Source organism: Haliotis rufescens, unplaced genomic scaffold (assembly GCF_023055435.1).
Source record: "Haliotis rufescens isolate VD_foot unplaced genomic scaffold, xgHalRufe1.0.p SCAF_3, whole genome shotgun sequence".
Taxonomy (NCBI): domain Eukaryota; kingdom Metazoa; phylum Mollusca; class Gastropoda; order Lepetellida; family Haliotidae; genus Haliotis; species Haliotis rufescens.
This window is the reverse complement of record NW_025964001.1, coordinates 365,634-384,560: the sequence shown is the minus strand read 5'-3', so window position 1 is coordinate 384,560 and position 18,927 is coordinate 365,634. Positions and strand designations below refer to the sequence as shown.

The 18,927-nt window shown below is 43.9% G+C and overlaps 1 protein-coding gene across 3 annotated transcripts in view; it reads left to right on the top strand.

The window, feature by feature from the left end:
* LOC124140704 (interferon-induced protein 44-like) overlaps positions 1 to 18,927 on the top strand; it is a 72,511-nt gene that overhangs the window by 19,018 nt on the left and 34,566 nt on the right. For all 3 annotated transcript variants that reach the window (XM_046508399.2, XM_046508398.2, XM_046508400.2), the window contains one exon: positions 15,713 to 16,296. In XM_046508399.2, coding sequence (XP_046364355.1) covers positions 15,713 to 16,296 — 584 coding nt within the window. The remainder of the gene's footprint in view (positions 1 to 15,712; positions 16,297 to 18,927) is intronic.

Here is an 18,927-nt window from a genome sequence, read left to right as displayed (position 1 = left end):
ATGATCTACGCCGTCAAGTTCCATGACACGAAATCAACCAAATCACCGAGTCTGACTGATATTGTGAGCAATGATCTACGCCGTCAAGTTCGATGACACGAAATCAACCAAATCACCGAGTCTGACTGATATTGTGAGCAATGATCTACGCCGTCTAGTTCGATGACACGAAATCAACCAAATCACCGAGTCTGACTGATATTGTGAGCAATGATCTACGCCGTCTAGTTCGATGACACGAAATCAACCAAATCACCGAGTCTGACTGATATTGTGAGCAATGATCTACGCCGTCAAGTTCCATGACACGAAATCCACCAAATCACCGAGTCTGACTGATATTGTCGGCAATGATCTACGCCGTCAAGTTCCATGACACGAAATCCACCAAATCACCGAGTCTGACTGATATTGTGAGCAATGATCTACGCCGTCTAGTTCCATGACACGAAATCAACCAAATCACCGAGTCTGACTGATATTGTCGGCAATGATCTACGCCGTCAAGTTCCATGACACGAAATCAACCAAATCACCGAGTCTGACTGATATTGTGAGCAATGATCTACGCCGTCAAGTTCGATGACACGAAATCAACCAAATCACCGAGTCTGACTGATATTGTGAGCAATGATCTACGCCGTCAAGTTCCATGACACGAAATCCACCAAATCACCGAGTCTGACTGATATTGTGAGCAATGATCTACGCCGTCTAGTTCGATGACACGAAATCAACCAAATCACCGAGTCTGACTGATATTGTGAGCAACGATCTACGCCGTCAAGTTCCATGACACGAAATCCACCAAATCACCGAGTCTGACTGATATTGTCGGCAATGATCTACGCCGTCAAGTTCCATGACACGAAATCAACCAAATCACCGAGTCTGACTGATATTGTGAGCAATGATCTACGCCGTCTAGTTCGATGACACGAAATCAACCAAATCACCGAGTCTGACTGATATTGTGAGCAATGATCTACGCCGTCTAGTTCGATGACACGAAATCAACCAAATCACCGAGTCTGACTGATATTGTGAGCAATGATCTACGCCGTCAAGTTCCATGACACGAAATCAACCAAATCACCGAGTCTGACTGATATTGTCGGCAATGATCTACGCCGTCAAGTTCCATGACACGAAATCCACCAAATCACCGAGTCTGACTGATATTGTGAGCAATGATCTACGCCGTCAAGTTCCATGACACGAAATCAACCAAATCACCGAGTCTGACTGATATTGTGAGCAATGATCTACGCCGTCTAGTTCGATGACACGAAATCAACCAAATCACCGAGTCTGACTGATATTGTGAGCAATGATCTACGCCGTCAAGTTCCATGACACGAAATCCACCAAATCACCGAGTCTGACTGATATTGTCGGCAATGATCTACGCCGTCAAGTTCGATGACACGAAATCCACCAAATCACCGAGTCTGACTGATATTGTCGGCAATGATCTACGCCGTCACGTTCCATGACACGAAATCAACCAAATCACCGAGTCTGACTGATATTGTGAGCAATGATCTACGCCGTCTAGTTCGATGACACGAAATCAACCAAATCACCGAGTCTGACTGATATTGTCGGCAATGATCTACGCCGTCAAGTTCGATGACACGAAATCCACCAAATCACCGAGTCTGACTGATATTGTGAGCAATGATCTACGCCGTCAAGTTCGATGACACGAAATCAACCAAATCACCGAGTCTGACTGATATTGTGAGCAATGATCTACGCCGTCAAGTTCGATGACACGAAATCCACCAAATCACCGAGTCTGACTGATATTGTGAGCAATGATCTACGCCGTCAAGTTCGATGACACGAAATCAACCAAATCACCGAGTCTGACTGATATTGTCGGCAATGATCTACGCCGTCAAGTTCGATGACACGAAATCAACCAAATCACCGAGTCTGACTGATATTGTGAGCAATGATCTACGCCGTCTAGTTCGATGACACGAAATCAACCAAATCACCGAGTCTGACTGATATTGTGAGCAATGATCTACGCCGTCAAGTTCCATGACACGAAATCCACCAAATCACCGAGTCTGACTGATATTGTGAGCAATGATCTACGCCGTCAAGTTCGATGACACGAAATCCACCAAATCACCGAGTCTGACTGATATTGTGAGCAATGATCTACGCCGTCAAGTTCCATGACACGAAATCAACCAAATCACCGAGTCTGACTGATATTGTGAGCAATGATCTACGCCGTCAAGTTCGATGACACGAAATCAACCAAATCACCGAGTCTGACTGATATTGTGAGCAATGATCTACGCCGTCTAGTTCGATGACACGAAATCAACCAAATCACCGAGTCTGACTGATATTGTGAGCAATGATCTACGCCGTCTAGTTCGATGACACGAAATCAACCAAATCACCGAGTCTGACTGATATTGTGAGCAATGATCTACGCCGTCAAGTTCCATGACACGAAATCAACCAAATCACCGAGTCTGACTGATATTGTGAGCAATGATCTACGCCGTCAAGTTCCATGACACGAAATCCACCAAATCACCGAGTCTGACTGATATTGTGAGCAATGATCTACGCCGTCTAGTTCCATGACACGAAATCCACCAAATCACCGAGTCTGACTGATATTGTCGGCAATGATCTACGCCGTCTAGTTCCATGACACGAAATCCACCAAATCACCGAGTCTGACTGATATTGTGAGCAATGATCTACGCCGTCTAGTTCCATGACACGAAATCAACCAAATCACCGAGTCTGACTGATATTGTGAGCAATGATCTACGCCGTCAAGTTCCATGACACGAAATCCACCAAATCACCGAGTCTGACTGATATTGTGAGCAATGATCTACGCCGTCTAGTTCGATGACACGAAATCCACCAAATCACCGAGTCTGACTGATATTGTGAGCAATGATCTACGCCGTCTAGTTCGATGACACGAAATCCACCAAATCACCGAGTCTGACTGATATTGTGAGCAATGATCTACGCCGTCAAGTTCCATGACACGAAATCCACCAAATCACCGAGTCTGACTGATATTGTCGGCAATGATCTACGCCGTCAAGTTCCATGACACGAAATCAACCAAATCACCGAGTCTGACTGATATTGTGAGCAATGATCTACGCCGTCAAGTTCCATGACACGAAATCCACCAAATCACCGAGTCTGACTGATATTGTGAGCAATGATCTACGCCGTCTAGTTCGATGACACGAAATCCACCAAATCACCGAGTCTGACTGATATTGTGAGCAATGATCTACGCCGTCAAGTTCCATGACACGAAATCAACCAAATCACCGAGTCTGACTGATATTGTGAGCAATGATCTACGCCGTCAAGTTCCATGACACGAAATCAACCAAATCACCGAGTCTGACTGATATTGTGAGCAATGATCTACGCCGTCTAGTTCCATGACACGAAATCCACCAAATCACCGAGTCTGACTGATATTGTGAGCAATGATCTACGCCGTCAAGTTCGATGGCACGAAATCCACCAAATCACCGAGGGTGACCATCCGAGCCATTTGGTCGCCTTTTACTGCCAGCATCGGTTGCTTTGGAGAAGTTCTAACCCGGAATCCCCATGAGGGCATTGTCATTGAATATACACAGATGGTAAAGGAGTTTGATGGCAGGGATACGCGACTTGTTAATGTTCGTGTAACCCCTCAACTGACACATGTAACGAATGTAACTTTGGTGAATTGGGCATGGCAGTTAGGTCCGACATGACAGTTGGCATAACCTTTTCCATCTTCATAAGATATCTCTGCTAAGAGCAGAGTCTATTGTACGATTTCGATAATGTATCATCAGCATGTGGCTATGAATCACTATCAAATAGCAATGATACCAGGTGTTCGCGGAAAAATGAGCGTATCCTGCCCCACCGGTGTACCCGTTACAAATACATGCAAAGGCAAGTCAATTGTTCATCTAGAATAGGGGACATATGGTACAAGTCGAAATAAAGAATTGTATCCGACATCTGTCTCTGATGCGTAAATTTTGAAATGCTATCCACATGTCTACCATGAAACGTTTAGAAAGTATCCCCGGAGCCTTAAATGTTGTAACCTTGATCAAACAACTTCTGAGCAAGAGTCGTATAACGCTCTGTGAAACCTTGGTGGAAAGAGCATGCTCGATTGTATCTCAAATGTTGTGGAATTTAGACACAAAGCAGCGTCACATCCAACATTACGACGTCGTGACGTCCGTACAGGGTTGTGAACTGACTTATATGGGTTTCCACAAGACGGCTGCTGGCCAGATACATGTAGCTAAAATCATAACGACTAATGATAACGTCTCTTATACCATGTGTAGAATGTCAATGCATCCTTTTCGAATGTCAATATATTGATTTTTTATAAAGGAATTTTAAAATTTGTAAGACCCCCCTAACCTAATGTAAATTTCAATTTCATGATGAAATACTTCCCAAAATATGACCTGGGTTTCAATCCTAACGAGCATCGTGATCCAACTAATGACGCCAATGTGTAATATATCACATATTATAGAATTACAATACAATCCTAGAGCGTATAGCTGCAGAAGCTACCTTGATAAAGGATATCGACAACGTTGAGATGCATGTTGCGACTGGAATCATCTCATTTACATTCTTGACAAAAGACAGGCTTATTACAACCCCAAGACACGTTGAAAGCTAATCTATTATGATTATCACTAGACAAATTACATAATCAGTGACTGAAAGTTTCTCCGGATCGATGACAGAATGCCCCTGGCCCCTGTCAGTGTTTCAGATGGTCGCGCCCCCTATCGGAGAATGGCTGTCGACACAGGAAGCAGGAGCAGGAGCAGGAAGTTTTCATAAAATAGGATCACATCTCTTTGAAATGCGTAGCTACAAGTCACAGATCCTTGCAATATTTAATAAATCATTTTGATAAATACGTCTGCTGACATCCCTGAGGAAGGAAATGATTCTGCTATCCGGATTGATTAACCAGACTCGAATCGTCGAAATTCTTCCTCCACAAACTCAAAAAGTCTTCGTTCTAACAGTAAACAGGCAACTGCTTTTCGCTTATTGGGTTTTTGTTCAGTGCTGCGCTGACAAGCCTCAACGGTGTCAGGGAGCTACGAAGAAAATTAATATAAAAAGAAGGAATTCTTCTCTAGCTGTCTTCTTCCTTTCCCTACCCTCGCTACAACACAATGGCGTCAATCTATACTCAGGCTTGGGGACTTCAAGTCTCTCTGCCCATCTAGAAAATGATGATAAACTAGCGATCACTTTGAGTACTTCTCTTGGCCAAAGTGGACAGGAGTCCGTCGACAATTGCCCGTGAAATGTTATTGAACAAAGTTTTTTTTTTAAAAATGTTCTGTCGGAAGATTGCGTTCTAGGATGAATTTGTTGCCGAACCGAATCATTTTGCGTGGTTTTGTCAGATATTTAAGAAGCATTTCTTGAGGAAATGAAAGGAAATGTCAATTTTGGATGAGAAATTGTTGGCTGGGAATGGATTACCATGAAATCTTCTGAAACCTACTGCTCGTGTCAGGTGATCTTTATAATCGATAAATGAATTACAAAAACAAATTGCAGGGCGATGTTAGCATGAATTAATTTGTAAAAATGAATAAATGTACAAAAGAGACATGTATTTAATCGGATTCCAGAATTTCTCCTGATAGAAACACTTCCGTGTTGGCTGAGCTGCAAGGAAGTTTTGAAGGAATACGTTTACATCCTTCTAGCAGAACACACATAACGCCATGATTTGCATATGAAGGAGCCTGTATTCATTTACCATGTAAATTTGCACGAAAAAAATATTTTCAAGTTGTCAAGGATCAAAATTTCGAACAGTCGAACATTCTGTCGTGGGTTTCAGTCCCGTGAAGGAGAATATTCGTTTTGATAGACGGTTGAAAGGCGTTTCCCATCAGCAGTTTGTTCTTCACATACAGTGATGTCTGTGGAAGACCCATCAGCCTGTTCCCAACATACAATGATGTCCGCGGATACCTCGACAGCTTGACTGTTCTTCACGCAGAATGCTGTCCGTGAAGACCTCAGCAGTTTGTTCTTCACATACGTTGATGTCCGCGGATACCTCGACAGCTTTACTGTTCTTCACGCATAGTGCTGTCCGTGAAGACCTCAGCAGTTTGGTCTTCACATACATTGATGTCCGCGGATACCTCGACAGCTTTACTGTTCTTCACGCAGAATGCTGTCCGTGAAGACCTCAGCAACTTGTTCTTCACATACATTGATGTCCTCGGGATTTCCGGCCTCCAATCAGTACCCCACGCTTGTTGTAAGAGGCAACTCAAGTGAGGATCAGATGGTTACAATGTTTGACCTGGCTGATTCCGTCGTTCCGTCGTGGTGCTACCAATCCCTGGTTTCTCTAGTGTGTACAGGTTGCCGTAGTGTAGCGTAAAACCACTCACCCACTCTCCCACTTACTGTCGTGTAATAAGTCCCACTGAGAAGCCTAGACCGTAATATACGGGCAATCAGCTGATAAAGGCAAATGGAAGGCACGTTTCGTAACAACGTGAATACGCTCATTATCTCCATAACACTTGGATGAAAACTATCAATTGGTTCTTCAGTGTTGAGATGAAAGTGTCAAATCCCATTTCCATTCCCAAGCCATTACTGTTATATTGGCGAGGTAAAGTGTGCACAGTGAGACGATAGGCTGCTGGCTTGAGATTGACTTCCGCAATGGTGTCTATCACTGAACACTGTTGTTCTATTGATTACAGACGGTTTGGTTTCTCACTCTAGTGCTTGATTAAGACGGGAGGACAGTGATTACAGGGGCAAACTGAGATTTTCAGAGATCACTGGGTCTGCCTGCTTAATCAGGTCAGTCTCAGCAGATAACACGCTTCTCCAGCCTCTCCGGCCCTCCCTGCTGGTCCACCGTCCAAGCCATAATGCACTACATACACAATAGCTTCAAACTAACCCCCGACTTTGATTGCTCTAAATTGCTTGGTATCTGGAAGCTTAGAGTGTTTTCACAATGATGCTCTGGCGATTCCATTAGGCCAGGCTGCATCCTGGAGGACAGAGATGTTTCCCTGTGCAGCATTGTAGGATGCTGTTTTCGGTTGGGCAATGTATTTTAAGGACGCTCCTCCGGTGGAGTGTTTATAGAGCTATGATGTCTGGTTGCATTCGGCCGAAAGACTTGAGCAGAGACGATCAGGGGCAGACACTTGTAGGACCGGATGTCTAAGTACCGAGGTGCATGCTGGGAGAGGAGACCCTTTAGGGGGTGGTGACTCGACATCATCAATCCACTTCGTCTTCTGATGTCGCTGAAGCAGCCGGGATCAACAGTAGCCAACGGCGGCATCACCCCAGCTGCTTTGGTGATCTGTGGCGTGGTATAGGGATCCAGCCGACAAACATATTGTGTTTGTGTAATTAGAAGTTTCAGGTCGTTTTGCCCCAAAACGTTACTTGCCAGTCGCTGTTGGGATGAACCAAACCCTTGTGGAAATGTCACAGGGCTTAGACGAACCTAATCAGCTTATTATCAAGGTTTTTTTTATTCAGTATGCTTTAGAAAGAGGAATACGTGAGGAAAACGCGCTATCAAAGAAAATCTTAATTGGAAGTATTTTTTGTCGGTGGAAGATTAAAATGTCAGAATTTCTTGAATAGACTATAATTAGGGAAGACGAAAGGTGAATACAATAATATAGGATTCCAATCAGTGAAAATAATTTGTCACATTTTGAAGTCAATTTTTCACCTACGATAAAACTATTGCCCGCTGCCAACAGCATGGTGACCGTATTTGGACGCGTAGGGGGACCGGAGGACCGGTGTCTGTGACGTTGTAGCCCAAGGGATGTGATAACTTGGAGACGACTGACTCAATGAACAGTAGACAGCTTTGGTTTGGATATGTTGCACTACTATTGGGATGCTGACGACTCGATTCTTTCCCGTTATATAGCTGAAATCTTGCTGAGTGTGGTGTTAAACAACTAACATACTATTTTTATTTTAACCTACGACATTTTTTAATTATACTTTAACATTATTTATAAGAAAACTTGGTTCAATCCCACTTTGAAAAGTATTTCAGTTATATCACAGCGTGTCAACTGGTGGTGACAGAGGTTTGCAGGGAATAGCACAGGGACCAATACTGACCGACGATCGCAATATCCTGGAGACTTGAGCCCGATATCCTGGCATCCAGGGGAGGCTACTCAGTGGGTGGAAGCGCCCAAGACCTCAGTACATCCCGATTTATGATTGGAAACGTGTCTGTCACAGAAGGAAAACAAATGGAAGCGCCATAATCAAGAAACGTCTCTCACGACTCCCTATAAATCTTTAGTGATGACACCAGGTGTTCGCGATTCAGATACAGTTTGTCATATCATAGTGGTGTTCAAGTTAGTTTTAAGTGCTTGGAACACAATTGATTTTGTTTCAAACAGAAATCACACAACAAGAACGTCTCCATTGTCTGAAGCAAGATGTTCTCCCCAAATACAAACACTTTGGTTGTTTTACTTCTTGGAAACTGGGATGAAGTTATTTACAAAGATGTTCCCTCATTCAGCTTCGTAATACCAGGTACCTTATCCGTATATGGCCTCTGTTAATACTCACGTAGCAGAAAGCAATGATTTGGTTCTTGCCGTTGGTATAAAACATCCCCATTGAATATAATGTCCTTGAGTTCAGGCCTGACTGGACCGGCTGAAGTATTCGTGCGCGCAGAAACCACTCCTTCCCAGAATGCCCTGCAGTCCCGGTTATTAGTGGGTCTCGTCTATTTGCCTCAGCTGGATACACTCTGACGAGACTCTCGCGAGACATCCTGTTTCACCTACCTTTTTGCTAAGCCCAGAAGTGTTTTCAGGACATGGTCTTGTTTCAGATCCTAATTAGATTGTAACACATAATACTCCCATAGCTTGTTGGTTTGACTTAATGAACTCGATTTACCGCTTTGTTACCGTGTGTAGTCATATAAAGGCCCCGTGGTCAGTCGTGACCAGTACGACCAGTGTGTTTGGATATAACCCCACATTCAAGTCGCGATATTTCAGCCTACTGTTATGTCACGTTATTTCAGCCGACTGTTACGTTACGGTATTTCAGCCTACTGTTACGTCTAGGTATTTCAGCCTACTGTTACGTCACGTTATTTCAGCTCACTGTTATGTCACGGTATTTCAGCTCACTGTTATGTCACGGTATGTCAGCCTACTGTTACGTCACGTTATTTCAGCTCACTGTTATGTCACGGTATTTCAGCCAACTATTATGTCACGGTATGTCAGCCTACTGTTACGTTACGGTATTTCAGCCTACTGTTACGTCACGTTATTTCAGCTCACTGTTATGTCATGGTATTTCAGCCGATTGTGACGTCACGGTGTTTCAGCCTCCTGTTACGTCATGGCATTTCCACTCTCTGTTATGTCACGGTATTTCAACCCACTGTTATCTCACGGTATTTCAGGCTACTGTTACGTCATGGCATTTCAGCCTTCTGTTATGTCACGGCGTGTCAGCGCAAGGCAATTCACGTCCTCGACGTGCACAGGTGTTTGATTCAGCCGCAGGGATACGGTTAGGGTTGTTCCTGGGTGTTTGATTCAGCCGCAGGGATACGGTTAGGGTTGTTCCTGGGTGTTTGATTCAGCCGCAGGGATACGGTTAGGGTTGTTCCTGGGTGTTTGATTCAGCCGCAGGGATACGGTTAGGGTTGTTCCTGGGTGTTTGATTCAGCCGCAGGGATGTAGTTCATGCACCACACACCTGGTTGTGTCTCATTTCACTCTGTATATATTGAAGCACACCTGGTTGTGTCTCATTTCACTCTGTATATATTGAAGCACACCTGGTTGTGTCTCATTTCACTCTGTATATATTGAAGCACACCTGGTTGTGTCTCATGTCATTCTGTATATATTGAAGCACACCTGGTTGTGTCTCATTTCACTCTGTATATATTGAAGCACACCTGGTTGTGTCTCATGTCATTCTGTATATATTGAAGCACACCTGGTTGTGTCTCATGTCATTCTGTATATATTGAAGCACACCTGGTTGTGTCTCATGTCATTCTGTATATATTGAAGCACACCTGGTTGTGTCTCATGTCATTCTGTATATATTGAAGCACACCTGGTTGTGTCTCATGTCATTCTGAATACATTGAGGGCCCTGTAACGAATAGGGAGGCTTTACTGGCAGGTTCTATCCCGGCTTATCCAGCCTTCAAGCCTCGAACCCCACAGTAGAATAACATACAACACAGATGTCTAGTCTACGTGCACACTCCGACAAAATGATGGCACAGCGCTGTAATTGACAATTCCTTCGAGGAAGGTAGAGCTATATGCGTTAATCACCTAAAGCGTGTGTTTACGAGAAAAGCTGTAAAGTAATTAATGCGACAGTTTGACATTTTGCAATATGGAGATGTCAGCTTGCCTTTATTTATGTAAAATATCTGATTCCTGGACTAATATTTGACAAGTCGTTAACACAGGGCCAATACCATATGATTTGATTTACCGATATCGAAGGCGATGCTGTGCAAGGGTCAATAGCCACGTCGCCCACGGCACCGTCAGCGGTAATTAGATGCGCTCACTGGAAATTGGACAAGTATGACTGGTCAGCTAGCCCTTGTTGATATTGAACGATACTACCTGTATAACCCAGGATAGCAAAGTAGAGATCCGGCACGGGCAATTGTATCGCTGTGCGTCATGCTCCGAGAAACTTTCATTGCGTTCTAAAAATGCAGCTTTGGACGTCAGCTCGTCATATCTGACCTTTCTTTTGGCCAAATTCTCCCTATCAGCTTTATCGGTTCTGATGACCCATAGTGACTCAATATCTAAAACATGTTATATGCCCTTGGAGATGAGCCAGCTGTGGTATCAAAGGACATGAAATGTCAGCGCCATTGATCCGTCCTCGAGCAGGAGATCCCGGCTTGGTGGACTTGAGAGCGATTAGCTTCCCAAACACCACCTTCACTTCATCAAAGGTCGCTCCTCCACGAAGACGGAGATGTGTGAACCCAGTAAGCCGTCCCTGCTGCTGGATCAAGAAGACAAATATTGTAACGAGCTATGTTATGGTTTCGCCTTTCTAACGCTGTTTACCCTTACTTAGTCCTGCTATTACATGCTGCCAGGATTACACCATTAAACCCAATTGCACATGTCATTTCGTTACCCACCTTACCTGTAGCCAAAGTTTTGCCGATTCCAGAAGATCTCTTATAACGATTTTATTAAAGGACAGGTCACTTGTTTAATTGCGTTGAATTTTGATAGATTCTGTAATTAAAATCCTGTTGTAACCCGTTATGGAAGGAGCGGTACGTGTTAATGTCCGCGTCTATTGTCGTGAATTATTCTACCATCTGTCATGGTCAGTGGTACATTTAAATACCATTAGGAAAATACGCTGTGCGTATTCCTGTCACGTTGAACCGATTGAACAACCAAATCCAATTTAAACGTCCATCATGAACTAGGTCTTGGTGGCATCTTATCCCACGCCCAAACCTTCACACGAATACAACTTCTGAAAGAAACTGCTTGGAAACAAATCCATGGGTGCTGTTGGGAGTCAGAGTGGTAGATATCTTTCTGTCCCTGATCTCTGTTATAGCTGGAGGGGTCTTGAGATTTTTGAATATGAAATGTTTCAGGAAAATATCTCCGAGCAAAAACTCACCATCATCATCCAAATCTGATGGAAACCACGTATGTTAACGATGGAGTGGCATGTGTAATGGTTGTTTTCGTACATCCCGTCATCGCTGGTTTGTAGCCACATCGGCACGTCTCCCGACAGTGTTACGTTATTGAGGGTTTGATGAGGCGTTCTAATTGGCTAATTGACCTGTCACACGATCTGGAGGCCCATCATGACGTCGTTTACATCGCTTGTCTCTGTGTGAAAATACAGACCAAGCTCATCATCACATTCAACTGTGTTCTGTTTGCTGCTCTGTTTGACGTGTTCACAATAACGTGGGTAGATGGATGACGGCCTCTCACATGTCAGCGTTATTTATGACGGTCTTAAACTTGATACGGCTTAACTTTTGCGTCAATGTCAATAAAATGTCTCCTTGTCTCGTTTAATTAAATTAAAGGTATTTTTTTAAAGACTTTATTAAAGCATTTAATGGAGTGCTCATGTATCGGCTTACCGGGGGACTATTTTAAAGTAAGTAATTGTCTGGTATTTTAAACGAATAGGTCAAGGGCTGTTGATTCCATGACTTGAAAGATAAAGTGTCTCATTAAAAACGTGCATCGTATGTACTTATCACCAAAGGCACATACATATTCTAAGAATTCTAGGACGGTGTCCTACTTTACATACAGTGTAACGCCATGATCTCCCTGCAATCTAGTGTGAAACTCATTTATCATCCAAAACTGGCTCCCACAGGAGACATCGCTTTGATGAGATCAAGCAATATCTACACTGTAGATATCGCTGCAATGAAATTACAGACGATTGTGACATCACTGGTTACCATGACGTCACAATCAAATGACATCACTAATGGCTCTGCTACTGAAGCTGTTAGCAGTACTTTTTACATTGAAGACACTGCTAATTACTGTCTACAAATTGAAAAAGTTGGAAGAATGATGTTGGATGATAAATATAATCTCACCCTCGTGTCTTTTGATATAAAAAATATCAACACTCGTTGATAAAAGTGGCAAATATCCTCGGCAAGCCTCGGAATTTTTCCACTTTTATCAACTGTTGATATATTTGATATTAAAAGACACTCGGGTGAGATTCTCTATGTGTCCCCCGTCATATTGCTAGAATATTGCTAAAAACGGCGTATAGCCCACCCAATCTCTCCTGCTATTCAGAGGTTAGAATTATTACTGTCCTGCAAACCTTGAAACGATACCTCTTGGTCCCTTGCCAACTACACAATGACCTTGAACTTCGCTCATGGGCGCTACCGGAAGTCAGAACATGTTCTTCCGGAAGGTTCCAAATTTCATTTCAGTTTTTCACGAATATCCCAAGGGAATCTCGTTTTAGTCCATCATCGTTTTGTATTTAGTGCACTATTGATGGCAGGTGAGGAATCATTTAAATGGAATCATATACTCACGTTTAAACACAAATAATACATTAATGAGACTTCGGTAGCTCAGAACACTCAATACGGATTATGTCTAGTCAGCTGTTATCCACAGTCTTCTTCGTCTTCATCACAAAGCGGTGTGACATTTACAGGACTTCTTTGAGCGCTATTCCAGAACGTTCCGTGAGGGGAGATGGCCACTTACATCCCCACTCCCGGTAATGTAGGTAATCAGTGGAATGAGTCTTCACTGAGGCAGGAGGTGCACGATCTCATCCCAGATGGGCAATTCTATTTCTACAAATCTTAAGATCAAGACAGGGAGATGCTGAAAACATTCCTGGCACGTTCATAATAAACTATTGAGGCCAGTGGATGTCAGTTAGGTAATAACTTGGGGCTTTCAAAGTAAATGATGACGAGTGTTCCATACCAAGTGGGCTATTGTATGTGGTTATTTACAGCATTTGCCACGATGCTTTGAATCTAAATCTCCAGAGGATGAACTACAATCGCCTTTTCTCTGAAGTTGTTGACCTGAGAATAAAGATTTTGACACTATGTCATTATTTTCTATGAAATGTTATCAACCTTATTTCCTCATGATTTGTAGCATATTCAGCACATATTGACGAGGATATTTTGATACTTCGGTTAAGTCTGCTTATTTCAAGAAATGTCAAACGCCATCAAAACAATATTTCATCAATAACGTTTAGCTCATGTGGCCTTGAACTAAATTGAATTATATCTTCCCATCTTGTTTGTATTATGCCTGGGGCACTAAATATACTGTGTCTATCTGTCTGTCCTAAATTCACATGCCATATTACCTTCCAAGGGTGTGTTATTGAACATAAAGACCGGTTGAGGAACACCCAGAGTAAACTGAATAAAGGCGCCTCGGCTGTACTTTCTGTTCAGGTGCAGCAACAGAGGCATGGAAGATGCTTTGTCTTGTTGATCGGGTAGCCTAGTGGTTAAAGCGTTCGCTCGTCACGCCGAAGACCCGGGTTCGATTCCCGCCATGGGTACAATGTGTGAGGCCCATTTCTGGTGTTCCCCGCCGTGATATTGCTGGAATATTGCTAAAAACGGCGTAAAACCATACTCACTCACTCACTCTTGTTGATCTCATGGCCTAAGCTGACCAAGTTGATATTTTCACGAATGGCGCAGACATGAGTGAAAATGTGACTTTCTTTCTGGCCCCGGGTGAGATGAAAATGTTGTATGACAAGACAAGACAAATGTTTTATTTTCTTAATGGCCTTCACGATCCTACTCTGCAGACCACTGTGTCATTTACTACTGAAAGTAGTTCCGGCGGAAGGTGTTATTTTACTCGAGTTACAACACGTTGCTTCACACCAGTGAAATATCGATTTTATGTTTTAAGATAAATATAGTAATTTATCCTTGAACTCATAATACTACTCAGTTAGTGTTACAACGTGCTTGATCCGTGAAGATCCGGGGTAGAATAGGTTTTCAGCAACTCATGCTCGCCGTAAAAGGCGACTATGCTTGTCGTAAGAGGCGACTAACGGTATCGGGTGGTCATGCTCGCTGACTTGGTTGATGCTTGTCATAGTATCCCATTTGCGTTGATCGATGTTTATGATGTCAATCACTGGATTGTCTGCTCCAGACTCAATTATTTACAGACTGTCGTCATATAGCTGATATGTTGCTGAGTGCGGCGTTAAACAACAAACAAACTACGTGTTTATATCCATTTAACCATGAGACGTACAGAAGGCAGTGGGATGGTCACTCGTGACACGTCTCCCGTGTAATCCATGTCCCGCTACACGTCTCCCGTATAATCCATGTCCCGCTACACGTCTCCCGTGTAATCCATGTCCCGCTACACGTCTCCCGTGTAATCCATGTCCCGCTACACGTCTCCCGTGTAATCCATGTCCCGCTACACGTCTCCCGTATAATCCATGTCCCTCTACACGTCTCCCGTGTAATCCATGTCCCGCTACACGTCTCCCGTGTAATCGATGTCCCTCTACACGTCTCCCGTGTAATCGATGTCCCGCTACACGTCTCCCGTGTAATCGATGTCCCGCTACACGTCTCCCGTGTAATCCATGTCCCGCTACACGTCTCCCGTGTAATCGATGTCCCGCTACACGTCTCCCGTGTAATCCATGTCCCTCTACACGTCTCCCGTGTAATCCATGTCCCGCTACACGTCTCCCGTGTAATCCATGTCCCTCTACACGTCTCCCGTGTAATCCATGTCCCGCTACACGTCTCCCGTGTAATCCATGTCCCTCTACACGTCTCCCGTGTAATCCATGTCCCGCTACACGTCTCCCGTGTAATCCATGTCCCGCTACACGTCTCCCGTGTAATCCATGTCCCGCTACACGTCTCCCGTGTAATCCATGTCCCGCTGTACAAGTCCCGTGTAATCCATGTCCCTCTACACGTCTCCCGTGTAAGCCATGTCCCGCTGTACAAGTCCCGTGTAAGCCATGTCCCGCTGTACAAGTCCCGTGTAATCCATGTCCCGCTGTGTTACAGATGTGCTGCTAGCCCGAAGAAGAAGAGTGCGATGAAGACGTCAAGCAGCAGCAAGGTGCCCAAGGTGCTTCAGAAGAGTGACAAGAAGCAGCTGACGGCGTGGCTAGGCGACAACAAGAGTTTCAACCTGTTGTACAAAGCCTCGAGAGATGGCTGCAGTGCTCAAGTGTTCCATCAGAAGTGCGACAACAAGGGCCCCACAGTCACAGTGCTGTACAACTCCCTGGACTGCGTCTTCGGGGGCTACACCGCCCTGAACTGGACCTCCAACGTCAACGGCATGTGGCTGACCGATCAGAGTGCGTTCCTATTCAGGTTGTACTTCAAAGGGAAGTTCGATCCCCAAAAGTACCCGGCCAAGAACGGGTCCAATGCAATATACTGTCTCGGCTCGTACGGCCCTACGTTCGGAGGTGGCCACGACTTGTTCGCATTCAGTGGGTCAGTTCCTAAGAACGGCCAATATTTCCAGGTGAACGGGAGTACCAACTTCGGCACAAGTTTCCACATGCAGGGAGATACCGCCACGACGGTGACGGCGGATAACCTCCAGCTTGTCGACGTGGAAGTGTACCAGATTACAGGTAGGCAATATTTCTCTCAAAACAATTGACACTCCTTAAACCGGATTCATTGTGATTCCGGAAAGACACCCTTTAAGTCAGAAACGATATTTTTATCGTTCCATTAAACTGTTAAATGGATCGTGGATATGTACGGTTTTGGAGGAATGAGGTGTCTGAATTATCAGGTTTCAATATATATGACTTTATCCCTGTGATGCTTGAAGCGTATGATTATGGCCCTTTTTGACCAAATAAAGCCGCCAAATTTTCAAGTTTAAAAAAACTTTCTTGAAAATCATTAGAAGAGTTTATATGATTGACAAGAAGCACCTTTTTCCTTCTTAAGACTTCTGGTTTTGGGTTTTTAGGCAACATCAAGTACTGGTATGATTGAATTGTGTGATTCTGATTGGATAAGAGGGTTCTTTTTAAAGGAGTTCTATTTTTATATTCAACATGAGCAAGTCCATGACCCAATCCGATCTCTTTACGAGATTTATATTACAGCAGTGCGTATATTTGCTGACGTATTGTGTTTGGCTTGGAGCTTCCTCGTTATTAGCTTTTCTCGTCGCTTTTTTGTGCATTTGGACACAACTTTTTACTTGATGTTGAACTTCAAGTACAAAGTTCAAACGAGTTTTTACTCAATACTCGGAGTTTATTTCAAAACAGCTTTTCAAAGCTTAGACAATGTAAAGGGGCGATATGGTTTTCAGTGATCCATTCATATTCTTTTCACCACTAATTTCCCTTTTATGCTCAATGGAATCTGTCTCGGCGGATAAGCGAGACTGGCTATTCTCTGGCGTTGACGTTTAATATTCGGGATAATGGACGTCGACTGTAATTTTATGACTAAACAAGGTTATGGCTTGCCTTACTTTGACACAAATGTCACGCTCGATTTAGTAGTCAATAACAGAATGGATGCTAGGGCCAACATTGTGACCTTGGCCTTCACTTACAATTGTGCTACCGGCAGTTTTACACTTATTGGTGGGTGTTGGGAATTCGCCTTTTGTGTGTTCTTTGGATACGAATATGTAAACATGGATGTGACGTTCCACATGCCTGTGACGTTCCACACGACTGTGACGTTCCACACGACTGTGACGTTCCACAAGGCTGTGACGTTCCACATGGCTGTGACGTTCCACATGCCTGTGACGTTCCACATTGCTGTGACGTTCCACATGGCTGTGACGTTCCAGATGGCTGTGACGTTCCACATTGCTGTGACGTTCCACATGGCTGTGACGTTCCACATGGCTGTGACGTTCCACACGACTGTGACGTTCCACAAGGCTGTGACGTTCCACATGGCTGTGACGTTCCACATGCCTGTGACGTTCCACATTGCTGTGACGTTCCACATGGCTGTGACGTTCCAGATAGCTGTGACGTTCCACATTGCTGTGACGTTCCACATGGCTGTGACGTTCCACATGGCTGTGACGTTCCACACGACTGTGACGTTCCACAAGGCTGTGACGTTCCACATGGCTGTGACGTTCCACATGCCTGTGACGTTCCACATGGCTGTGACGTTCAAGATGGCTGTGACGTTCCAGATGGCTATGATGTTGTTCGGTGATATCCTATACCGGGTGTATATTAGGTAGCTACTGATTTCCTTCTTACACAGAGTAAGTCATTAATCAAGGTAGTGCTAACAAGATGACGAAACTACGTAAGATGACATATGTAATAATGGCGATAACTCAAGTGAAAACAGCTGATTAATTGTCAGGAAAATAACCATTTTCAGTTTAAACTGCCTTGCAAAAGAAAGTATGCACATCAAAAATGGATTTGACGAAAACAATACAAACGTTTTCAAAACGTCACGAGGATGAAAACACAAAACATCAAAAACACAACTGATACCTATGATTTCAGGTACATGACCATCGAATAACCGTTTCTTGTTTGTTTATCGTAATTAAAGAGATGTATTACATGTGTGTTACATGTGTGTTACATGTGTGTTACATGTGTTACATGTGTTATCAAGACCTTCATGACACTGTTACATAACATTGTTACATTACATCGGCACTGTTTGGTAACAGAATAACACGTCAAATATCTCCAAACTCCAGAACAGTGTATGTACTGTGGATTGTTCCAGGGGCTTTACTTGTAGAGGCTGTGTGGAGCGTGGCTGTGCGCTCTTCATCACACTGTCACCCTGCCCGTACACTGTGTAAAGTAAAGCTTCCTACTCGAGTCGTCACTGTCAGGAGTACAGGCAGGTGGTTATAGATGCGGGGTCGGCACGTGAGGGTGCGCTACAGTGCTACTGGCAGCACGACTAGGTGTGACATCTTTATGGTGCGTGTTGTTGCATCGTTCTGTCTTGTCTTCAGGGCTATCAGCTATCTCCCTTTGTTGTTTGGGTCCGTTTAAGCGCCACATATAACGCTAATACGTTAACTGATCTGCCAAAGTCTACGCATCAGTACCATCGACCTTTGGCTTGACTCTATAACCTGGAGACATGTCCATTCCTCTTTTGGTCCAGATTCCAAAGCTCCATAAAACTATGTACAAAAAGAGATATATTGCTGGATGCAGCACATTTACCACAGGTCCCTGTGTCAAAGATTAACCATTGATTGTTTGATCAGAGTACTTAGTATATGA